Consider the following 12401-nt stretch of genomic DNA (forward strand, 5'->3'; position numbering starts at 1 on the left):
ACCGAGGTGTGTTTTCCCTAATGAGGCCTCCTGCCACCGGTGCCCTCCCACCGTTCGGCTTCTGTTCGTAGACCGAGGTAAAGTTCGCTAACCGGAACACTACTTCCAGTTTTGCGGAGTTCGTATACCGAATAGTTCGTAAACAGGGCTGTTCTTAAACCGAGGTGCCACACAGCTTTTTCAAGTAAACACACAGCCCCTGGCAAAATTTCTCTAACTTCCCTAACAGAAAGGATGCCCACAAGAAGCAGTGCGCTCCCCATTGGTCAGATGAGGTAGGCAGCGTTGCAAAGGGACTGGGAGGCAGAGAAATCAAAACTGGCTGAGTCCATCTTCGTGCTGGGTGATGATGGCACTCTTTCTCTCTGCCCCATTTCCATGCCTTCATTTGTCCACCCACAGCACTGATTTATCCATGTATTCCTCCAGCCACATCTACATGAATACAGCGCAAAAGAATGTCCGTTTTCACATTGCAATCAGACACACCCATGGAGGGGAGGGGGAATGCATAGACAGTAGCATCCGAGTTTCGCTGAAGTCATTAGTGGAATCCCTGTCAAGTTCAGTAGGGAATCCCTGGAGTTCCCCCCCCAAATGCCTTTCAAACTGCAGGTAAAGTGTGGTCTCTCTTTGTCAATAAATCTTCATTATACAATATTGCTATGAGACACATCCAAGCATTGCTAGAACACAAGGGGGAATCGAATCAATACTTTTATTTATTTATTCCTTCAGGGTAGGGAGAGGTGCCAAACTCAGACAAGAACTCCTTTTATTTTCTTCTTCTTTTTTTACTGATTCAATATTGCCTGGAGACCACTAGAGTCGTATGTTAGAAGATGGCTGGGAGAAAAATAAAACCACTGTTTGTAGGAAGGAACATGCAATGCTTTGAGCCTTGCTCAATAAATGGGGCCTTTTCAGTGCCTAGACCGTGAAGACCCTGAAAAACACACTGGGTAACTTATCCTGAACTCTTAAAATAACAAGGTCATGGAAAATTTTGTGAAACAATAGTTAGGCAATAGTCATTTTGAATACCTAGACAGCTTATTGTAGAGGGGCAATGCAAGATTTACACTGGGAGAGTGTTAGTATTATTGTTCTGTTTCTTTATATATATATAGATTTGCTGAATGTGTCAAAATGTTTGTTTGCTGCACTTGTATTACCGTAGGGTGGAATACTATGGCTTTAAACAATGAAGTTTATTCACTCAATAGTTAGGCAGAAACATCCAAAAATTCTTGAGTTTCTAGATTGAAATTGAGTTCTGGTCAGGACTGCTGGCCCCACTATTAGGTAGACTGGGGAAGCATGACTCAGGCGACAGAATTTGGGGTGCTACTGAACTCCAGAAAAGTGTCAACAGGCCAGGTACTAGAATCTAGTAACTGAGTCATTACAGGCAACTCCCATTTTGTGTGCATTCAACCTTTGTTTTGTGTGCATTCAACCTTTGTGAACATGCAACCATGCACACGCGGGCTGTTGTCGGACCTGGAAATAAGGCGCGACATGGGGCAGGTTCATGCACACTCCGCCAACACACATGATGACCCAGAGTATAACCCCTGCACAAAACAGGGGTTGCCTGTACTCAGTTTCTCAATAAAGGGAGCCCAATAGAAACTGCTATTTGTAGCCTTTAAAACCTCACAGCAATACTTAGGGGGCAATACTTTAAAACCTCACAGCAATACTTAGGGGGCAAAATACATTCAGCACCACAAATTCAGGGGTGGTCGTAATACTACAAGTGGGTTCCTACAATGGGCTATAACTGACAATAGGCCTTACTTACAAAGCCAGACAGTTCTTATCAATAAAGGGAAATTCCATTCATTATCATGAGCACATGGCAAAGTCAGAGACGGGGCGGAGATAGCTTGCCAAAATGCACCTTGCAAAACAGCTGACAAAAAACTTCACAGTTAACAGCTCCTTTCCCAACGCTTTGGCTATATGGTCATATCAACAACACAGAGGCTGGGCTAAACTTTCTGGAGAGACAAGGAATTCCTGCCTTAGTGCGCTTTCAAAGAGAGTTAAGGTAAAACGTCCAATTTTAAGTTATACAATCATGATCTATACACAATGCAAGAGATTTTTTTAAATGTTTGAAAAGCATTAGCATCTTTATTTGGATGTTTGCACTGGAATTAGAAACCAAAGGGTATTAAAATCTCTTCCATTTGGACAAGTTTTATATCTACTCGAGTTTATGAATTTTTTTATACTGAAGCCCTTGGATGACAAAGCCTTGGACACCTGAAGAGGACTTTATTTCAAAACCTTTCTGGCTGATTCATCTAAATAGCACTTATTTCTAAATGTCATCTGACCTACAGGCAGAATACAGAAGTGCATTCTTAATATATGTCTGTATATTTCATCACAGTGTTTTACCTTAAGTCTGCCTTGTTGAAGTTGTATCGTGTTAAGGAGAGCAGAACTTTTTTTTCCTGTTTTTGTCTGTGCTCTTTCAAAATGCAGGTGAGATGTGTTCCCCATTTCGGTCTCAAATACATGCTGAGGACTGCCACATCCATACCAAGAAGGAATGAGGCCTGCTTCTCACCAACTCACTGCAGTGGAATAGGGACTGGCAGCGGAGAACAGGAACATTTCACCTCAGGAAGCAGAGCTGGAATGAACAGCCCTCCCATTCTCTCCAGGGTATACTTGGGGTCTCAATGCACCAGCAACAGAAAACAGCACCAGAGAGGATCCCTGCGCACATCGCCAGTATAGGCCATTTAGCTCTATAGATGCTGATCCTGCACAGCTGCCCTTAGTCAAACCTTGGTTTCAAACACTGGTTAAGAAGAAAACCCTGGTTAGGGGTGGCTGGAGTTATATGCCTATGATGATGTTATGCTTACATGTGTGTCTTATGGGGGCGTTGGAGATTCAGGCTGGAGAGGAAACTTTAAAGAAGGAGTTTGTAATTCTCACAGTTTGCTCCCATTTAGGAGATTGAAAAGGATACCATTGCATATCCTGGTCACTCCAAATGAACGGAAAGAGTCCACTTGAATGAACAGCCAGGCACAGTGCCCGATATTACGGAACTTGGAGGCTCAAACACTTATCCTCATTTTGACAGGCTCACGGTGAAAATATTGGACCCTATAAAGGATGGTGGCAGTTATATATGAAAAAATCTGACCTTGAAAGAATTCTTTGCCAACAAACGGATAGTTCAGTCGCTCCTACTCTAAATTATGTTTAGTCTGCTATAAACCAAACAAATGAGTCTGCAGCACCTATGACTAAACTTCTCAGGCTTTCAAGGCAACTGTTCTCCTCTCCAGAATTAACTCGTGCTCTTGATCACAATCTGGGACCATGATGTTAAAGAAACAACGTAGTAGACATCAGAGAACTGTGCCGATGGGAAGCAGAAAGGAGAGGGAATCTGTTGTTGTTTGCAGGGTGGGACAGGGAGGCAGATTGAGAAAGAGCAAAACAGCAGCCCCTAGAAAAGGAGGCAACTACACAGCAAAGTCTTGTTTCAGCCCCTACTTCTTTTCCAAATACAAGGAATAAGGCAACATTTTCCATTCCCATTATCTCCCGACAAATTTAGGTGATAGGGATATGAGCCGTCTCTTATCATTCATATGTGAGTGTCTAAAAATCCAGACATGATGAGGGCCAGGGCATGGAACCAAGTTTGTGCTCCTGTGTCCTCAAGAACAAAGTTTTGGCTCCGATTCCCGCTAATCATGTGCTTTGAAGCTTTTCTTTGAGTAGGTATTATGAGAGCTAAAAATGCCCAATGAAAACTTTCCCCCCTATTGCTCTTGGGAAGCGTATTTTAAACTCCACCCACCCAAGGAACAATACTGCAGAAAACAGGGCCACCTTTGCAACAGTGAACTCTAGATGTAAACAATGAAATCCTAAGCAGATCTACTCAGATGTAAATCCTACTAGGTAAATGCATTTAGGATTGAAGCCTAAGGCTGAAGTTCTTAGAAAACCAAAGAAAGAAGAAGGTAGATGAAATGCTTAAAAGCCTAACATAAAAGCAGGTTGATGGTGTATCATCTTTATCACTAAGGAAGAAATCAAATGCAGATGGTAGAACTAGATCAAAGAAAAGGAAGCAAGGGGTAACTGGTATATAATAACACTAAATATATAATGCAAAGTGCCATGCAAATTGTGAAATAGTAGATGTTCACAAATAAATATTTATTGCTCATGATCACATGGGAAGTTATGGAGGTGTGGGACTTCCAAATAAGCCACAGATAAAACAGACAGGAAATTTATATTGCCAATCTGCAGCAAGTAAACATATATAGCAATGTTCTTCAAGGTGCCTATCCTGGCAAATTGTTACATTAATATGTAACATTCACAAATTTGAAGGCTACTGGCTATGATGGCTATGTGCTTCCTGCATTTGGAGGGCAGTTGCTGGAAACTGCAAGAGAGCATAGTGCTGTGTGCTGCTATTTGTGAGAACAGGATGCTGGACTAGGTGGAACTCTGGCCTGACCCAGAAAAGCTCCTCCTATGTTCTCCTATTTGTTCTGCACAGACAGTGTGATCACCCAACTCACATCTTCCCATGAAATGTTTGTTTTACACACTGTGGAATCAACCCTGTATGCTTCAGAACTGGATCAATCTGAGGCTGGTTTATATACTGAACTGAATCACTGGAAATTCTGTTCTGAATGTTAGATTCTTTCCTTCTACTTGTCAGAAACTTTTAAGTTCTGTTGAAGGGCTAAGAAAACATTTTTTCTTATATCAGCTCAATAAACAGTTCTGGGTTTGCAACAAAAAGCTAACTGACCACCTTTCTGGGTAGCACATGGCTCTGGTTCAAGTGATTTGGTTTGACTCATATTTGAATGTTGCATGAGCCGCTGTACTGGATTAAACTCTAAGTATGACAACATAATCTAGGTGAAGTTGGTAATCTAGGAGGCAGGTGATAGAGTAAAGTGCAAATTAACATGGGGAGAATCTTGCTTTAGAATGCAGCTTATCTATCTATCTATCTATCTATCTATCTATCTATCTATCTATCTATCTATCATCACATTACACCTTGTCTTTTGGCAGAACTGGCTCTGCTGACTTACAGCAAAATTCATCTTTCAGTCCCTCCATTGCATTATGAACCTTGTTTTCCTTTCACCAACTATCATTCTTAGTTCAATTCTTTACACATTGTTCTATCTAGGCATGGTGTTTTTCAACAGAAGTCTTACCTATAAGGATCCGTAGGGTCTTTGGCATCACAGACGTCAGCGTGACCATGGCATACACACCGTCCTCCAATGCTGATATCTTTGATGCTGTAGTAATACTAAAAGATCGCAGAATGGTTTGTCCATGTCACTTTGCAGACATCGGCCATATATTCTCTCCCATACTGTACAAAGGAATAACCTCATGGCACAAATGCCCAACTAATTCAAGATAAATAACTCAAACTTTGTCAGTGATAGGATTCCATCTGACGCATCCTTTACAAATTTATTCTTGAATGATGGATGCATCAGTCAAAGAAGCATTCCTTACAGGAAGAGCAGAGCAGCATTAGCACCTCTGTCCTGCCTGGTGATTGCCCACACTGGCTACTATACAGGGTGTGGGAGAAGATCAGAGACTTACAGTGACATGGCAACAGTATTCATAACCCTGCTTGTCACAATGCAGCTTTAGGGTGACATCACAGAAATGCCATGGGTACTGAGCAACAGACAAGCTAGAGGCACTAGCAGGTCCAATGTGGTATATGGCCTAATGAAGTCTCCAAGGGCCAGACAGAAAGCATTCAGGGCATTCAGCCTCTAGGGCTTAGTAAAACTGAAGGCCCAGGACATTATACCAGGCAAGGCTAAACAATTTGCAAAGTTTGCTCTTTATTGTCTCTGTTCTATGAGCAGACCACCATCAATCTGAAAAATGTCAATAAATACATTTTAATTTTTTTCTGTATGCCTGGATAAAAACATACAGGGCTTGGAAATCTGCAGAGCCTCTGAGCAGATATTTAATGACCTAGTTGATCTCTCTCGTTTTTTGTGGGAGGTGCAAGACAACACCCACCCCTACCAAGGGAAACCAATAGGTTTTATTTCTTTAAATGATACTTTGGGGCATTTCTTCCTTCGTCTGGCAGCACCAGCTGCATACTTAAAGCCTCTTCAGTGCAGTTTTTGCTGGCTACAGTAAGTAACACCTGCTGGTTATTGCAGAGCTAACGAACAAGCAGACTGAGATATCCCCCATGCTGGACTTTGCCAAGGAAGTTGTGTGTAGCAATCAGCAGGTGCCTCAAGTGTTGTTGGGTGGGTGGCTTTGTTTGTTTGTTGGCAACCAATGTTCTCCCCACAACTCCCAAGCAGATTGCAGATTTATTACTTTAGACATCTGCATATACAGTAACTCTCTCCACAACTGTGCTGTTTGGTAGACTGCAACAAGGATATCAAAGTCCAAAATGTATCTCCATAGGAAGGGTTGATCTGTTGGCCATGCATAATTGGTGTTATGGGTGGGAATCTTACATAACAAAGTATCACACGTACGTATAGAGGGCTAGGGACTTTTTAATTGAGCAAGGAATGTTTTTTGTTTAATTTTTAAATTACATTTCTTTTGAGAATATATTAAATAATTTTGGTCATAATATACTTTCAGAATAGGCTTAAACTCATACAATGGTGCCTCGCTAGACGAATTTAATTCGTTCCATGGGTCTTTTCTTATGACGAAAAATTCGTCTAGCGAATCCAATAGGAATGCATTGAACTTTTTTTAAAAAAAAATAATTTGCCCATAGGAACGCATTAATTGAATTTCAATGCATTCCTATGGGAAACCGCGATTCGCTAGACGAATTTTTCGTAAAACGAATTCGTCTAGCGAGGCAACCTCCGCTAGAAAAAACCTTTCATTAAGCGGAAATTTCGTTAAGCAGGGCATTCGTTAAGCGAGGCACCACTGTATATGAATGTGCTACTGGGCATATATTCCAAAGGGATATCCAATCCATGGCAGAACTTTAAAATCTTTTAAAATGAATTTTACATGCTATTTTAAATCAGCTGACCCTGACATTTTTTTCTGTGTAGATCCCTCCTTACCCCACTTGCAATTTATTGCAAGGAGAGAAAATAAAGCCCAAATGCAAGATTTAAATCCTGTTGTATATACTGCAGCCGTTTACATGCACATAGCATTGCCATTTATTACAACACGCCTTCACTTCCGCATGAGAAACTGGTAACATGCGAAGTGCAATTTAAATCCAGGTTGGATACCATGGTACTCTGTACATTTACTCATCTCTCAAATGTTCCCAAAAGCTACTGCTCCCACGCCAGTGATTTGACTGATAAGCAAAGAGGAGCCTAGAAGCATCTCACCCTCCTGGTCACGGTCGGGTCTCGTAAGGCCTTTCCCATCAGATGCCCAAGGAGGGTGTTAGTCCGCAGGAAGCGTAATCGAATGTTGGTGGCTTTGGTGAAATTCCTTAACAGAGGAGAATAAGAGAAGTTCATGGCTCCTGGACGCCCGTTCACCAAAGAGACCACAATCTGTAGGAACAGAGTGAGAAAGAGAGGAATATTTCAGGTAATAGAAAATGTGTGTGTTTCTCAGTCCGGAAATATGCTTCACTATAGCAGTGGATCAATACAATTCTCATCTACTCATTTAAATTACACTATACTACTATGCTCAGAGCAAGTAACAATGGGGGGAATTCAGCATCACACTGTTGAAAATGTTGTATCGGTGCATGCATTTCTGCTTGTCCAACAGAACAATCTCTCCTCCCACACCACACTGTTCTAGGGATTCTCCCTACCCCCCAGAGTTAATTTAGGGGGTGGGGGAAGAGGGGGGGGAAGCCCCATTGCACCAGCAGAAGTCTCTGAGTGGGTTTCTGCTAGTGGGACCTGTTAACTGAATCCAGCCCAATATGTTCTTATCTTATTCCTCCATGCAGCAAACCTCAGAGGTAAGCCACAACTGCTCCCATTTTACAGATAACGAATTGAGGACAGAAGATTATGACTCACGCAAAGCCACGCTCATGGCTCAACTGAAATGTCAAAAGCTTCCCAGGTCTAGATCTAACATTCTTATCAAAAGGAATCACTGGTTCTCTGTAAATGGTCTTTCAATAATGTAAACAATTGTCAACTTGGCTCTTGCACACAAAATAGGAATGTACAAACTACAGAAAGGTAAACTGACCAGTTATAGCTTGCCATTGAAAAGTAAGTGGGGTTGGCATAACCAGGTTGACCCAAGCTAAGTTAGCTAAAGGTTCTCATTCGCTGTCAATGGCTACTAACCATGATGGGTTTGTACTACCTCCATTGTTGGAAGTGGTGTGCCTCTAACAGCAGCTATAGGGAATCACAAGTGGGAAGAGCGCTGTTGTGCTGTGCATGGGCGTAGGCAGGGGGGCAGGAGGGGGCAGTTGCCCCCCTAGAAGCAGGGCCGCTGGTGGCCAGCCTGCCCCGCTGCCCGCCGCCGCCCGCTGCCGTCTCCCTTCTCCCTGGCTGGCTGTGGGGCGGGTGGAAGGAAAGCCCCAGAACCACACAAACCGTTTGGCTGGCTTTCCCTCCGCCCACCCCACAGCCAGCCAGGGAGAACGGAGACATCCCTTCTAGCTGGCTGGCTGTGGGGCGGGTGGAGGGAAAGCCAGCCAAACGCTTTGCGTGGCTCTGGGGCTTTCCCTCCACCCGCCCCACAGCCAGCCGGCTAGAAGGGACGTCTCCCTTCTCCCTTGCTGGCTGTGGGGCGGGGGTGGAGGGAATCAGAACAGCCAGATTTCGGGCTGATCCTGGCGCCCCCTCACCCCTGCTGATCGCGGAGGGGGAGGAGGGGGTCGGAGCAGCCCGATTTCGGGCTAATCCTGGCACCCCCCTCGCCCCTGCCAGTTGCGGAGGGGGAGGAGGGGGTCGGAGCAGCCCGATTTCGGGCTGATCCTGGCGCCCCCTCGCCCCCATGGCTTTCCTTGCCCCACTGTGGCCCCTCCCCTGTGCCTTGGCCCCGCCCCTTACCCCTTGCCCCCCCTAATTTTGATCCTGGCTACGTCCCTGGTGCTGTGGTCTTCCTTGTGAGCTTCCCATAGGCATCTAGTTGACCACTGTGAGAACAGGATGCTATACATGGGAAACCCTGATCCCAAAGGGTTCTTCTTTTGTTCTTAAATTCTTATTGAGATCAGTGGGATAACTTAGTCAGGATTTAAGGCCCACTAATTCATTCCAAAGGGATCCAATCCAACATACACCACGTCGCGAAGCAATAATAATAATAATAATAAAAACTCAGCTATAATCAATTTCAGCATTCGATATGACAAACTTAACACGTCATGCCAGTATCACATACAATTCTGGATTTCTTCATTTAAACATTCTGCAGTTTTCACAAATGCAAGGTATCTCAGGGGGTACGTGGGGAACGAACAAGGCATCTTTAGGCACAAGGCAACAGAGACCTTAGCTGCAACGAACAAAATCCCATACATGGATGAATCTGTTTCAACTGAGCTGCACTCCATTCCAATCTGAGCAGCTGCTAATCAAATCTCTCTTTATTATTTCACCAAGTGCTGAAAAATGCAAACATGCCCCTAAAAAATTGAATTAATCCCTTTGGTAAAAAATTAACCAAAATTATTCTGCACTTCCTTGCGTTCCCAGACATTGTCTCCCACCCCGCCCCCCATAAATCGCCCCCCTCCTCCTGCTTAAACATAATGCTTTGCTTTGAGGACAAGCATGTCTGTGGTTGAATGAACTCTTTACACCCCACCGCAACCCTTTACAACTGCAGCAGTTTGTGTCCTGGAACACAGCATCTGCACAGCTGGAGGAGTTCCGCCAGCATGACTCAAGATTACAGCAGAATTTAGCAACAGGATGTGCCAGAGTTTCCCAGGCGCAATATCCCATGGCCTATTATCAGCTTTGGATAACTCAAGAAACATTCAGAAAGGTAAAGTTCACTGGGCTGGACAGGGAGGCAGCTTTCTTATCTCCTAAGAGAAAGGAATATCGCCGCAGAGCGTATCTTCCATTTCCATGACTCTTCTGGGCAAGAATGGAATTGGACAGACGGTAGGTACAAAGTTTGGAATCCCAAGAACCCAATCTTTCATTTCTAAAAATAATTTCTATGTCTCATGGCCACAGAATATACGGTAGTTTGGAAAGGTATATAATGCTTGAAGGAGACTTAGAAACCAAAGGCTGGACAGAACTTCCAGGGGCTTGTAATGCTCTATACAACTCTTTATTTGAAGTGCCTTTCCTCCCTCCCATGAAGTATCACAACAACCCTGTAAGGCAAGTCATTTTATTCCCACTATATAATTCCAATAGTATACATAGGTTTGCCCAAGGTTACCCAGTGATAATATTCAACACAGGCTCATGCTCTTAGAAACATCAACATATGAAAATCCAGGGGTATCCTTCATACCTTATGTTAATTTAGCATTGATCATTTTAAATACAGGACTTGAACTGGGTGGTGTGGGTTTTCGGGGTGGGGGGAGAAATCCTACACAAATTAGGCTAATTTGCATCTGAAAATTGTCAGTTTGCATAGTTTCTGGTGCCATAGATCAAATTAAGCATGCTAATTTTACTCGTATTTATTAAAGAATGCTAAAAAGTTTCAAACTGCTATGCTTGTCAAATCCATTCATAGTTCCTATTGAACTTACAAAGCAGTTTTTTTCCCACAGAAAAATTAAGCACGGGGGGGGGGGGAATCCAACCCACATCACTGCTTTGATACACAGCCAAACAAAAAAATGAAAGAGTTTTACCTCGCCATTCTCCAAGGGCACAATTCGGGAGTATTCAGTGGTGCAGATGGCATCGTTGTCTTTGGTTATCCGTTCCAGTGTCCTCAGGCCAAATTTCTCTATACAATCTCTCTTGGAAGCTATTGAGCAGAGAAGTCAAGAGGCGAACATTTTAGTTGTGTAAAATGAAATATTAATAATATTCTGCAATTATATTAGAACTTCCAAATATTCAAAGCACTTCAGCTACTTCACTTCAGTGTAATCCTCACGTCATCCCTGTAAAGCAGATCAATATTATCTTCCAATATTAGTATATTTACAAACCTTCCCTGGGAGGGTTTTAAAGCAGAGGTTGGATGGCCATCTGTCACGGATGCTTTAGCTGAGTTTCCTGCACTGCAGGGGGTTGGACTAGATGACCCTCAGGGTCCCTTCCAACTCTAAGATTCTTTGACTCCATGATTCTATGACTCTTGGGGTCCCTTCCAACTCTACAATTCTACGATTCTATGGTTCCAGAGGCTGAGGGAGAGTGGCTTGCCTAAGGCTACCTAGTGAGTTTGAGGCAGAGCCAAGTATAAAAAAGAACTCTCTGATTTCTTTGATAGGACATGACATCAGCTCTCCAGTATGAATGCCAGAAATGAAATAAGATAGGGCAAACGCAGAAAATGGACATGGAGCACTAGGGATCCAGGGTGAGCTCTTTTTTTAACATAACGCTTTGAATGGAATATCCTACAAAGTGCAATGCTGGCTACTTTGGGGGAGGGTTGCAACGCAACGAGAGAGCATCTGCTTAGCATACAGAAGGTCCCAGGTTCCATCCCCAGCATCTCCAGACAGGGCTGGGAGAGAGCCACTGCAGGTCAGTGTAGACAATAATGAGCAAGGTGGACCAATGGCGTGACTCATCTTATGATTCCTATGCATTTGTGAAAGAGCCATTAGCTGGCACTCTGAAAAGTGTCTGGAAACCTGCAATGCTGGTGCAAAGGAACATGGACCTGCCTTCCTTATCCCAGCAGCTTTTATCAGAATGCAAGCCCCATGCAGATTTGGAGTTGGAAATCTTACTATCCCAGGCACAGGTCCCAATGCACTCCCTCAAGGCCTGTCCAGAAACAACTGCAGAAGGAACCGAGCTTTTGATTCCTGCCAAGAATGGCTAAGCTAACTGGCTACGCTAAGGAAGACATGCTACAGTGCCCCAGGAACTCCCCACCCACCTCCAAATCTTGAAACTGACACCACAGCACTTCTCTAATAGAGGATAGGGCATTGCTCAGCAAACAGCTCCAGAGCGTTCATGAACTGGTAAGAGAGCTAGGTATCAAATAAGTAAGAACCAAAAATAAGTAAAATGGTCATCACGAAAGACAGCATTTCAGCGGAGCCTGGATTTAGGGGACACGGGTGGTGCTGTGGGTTAAGCCACAGAGCCTAGGGTTTGCCGATCAGAAGGTTGGCGGTTCGAATCCCTGCGATGGGGTGAGCTCCCATTGCTTGGTCCCAGCTCCTGCCAACCTAGCAGTTCGAAAGCACATCAAAGTGCAAGTAGATAAACAACGGGAAGGTAAAC

At 43.7% G+C, this 12401-nt stretch overlaps 1 protein-coding gene across 2 annotated transcripts in view; it reads right to left on the bottom strand.

The window, feature by feature from the left end:
- LAMA5 (laminin subunit alpha 5) overlaps positions 1 to 12401 on the bottom strand; it is a 191505-nt gene that overhangs the window by 99132 nt on the left and 79972 nt on the right. For both annotated transcript variants that reach the window (XM_035123974.3, XM_035123973.3), the window contains exons 4-6: positions 10838 to 10956; positions 7407 to 7577; positions 5241 to 5338 (exon numbers count right to left, since the gene is read on the bottom strand). In XM_035123974.3, coding sequence (XP_034979865.3) covers positions 5241 to 5338; positions 7407 to 7577; positions 10838 to 10956 — 388 coding nt within the window. The remainder of the gene's footprint in view (positions 1 to 5240; positions 5339 to 7406; positions 7578 to 10837; positions 10957 to 12401) is intronic.

Source organism: Zootoca vivipara, chromosome 7 (assembly GCF_965207765.1).
Source record: "Zootoca vivipara chromosome 7, rZooViv2.hap1.1, whole genome shotgun sequence".
Classification (NCBI taxonomy): domain Eukaryota; kingdom Metazoa; phylum Chordata; class Lepidosauria; order Squamata; family Lacertidae; genus Zootoca; species Zootoca vivipara.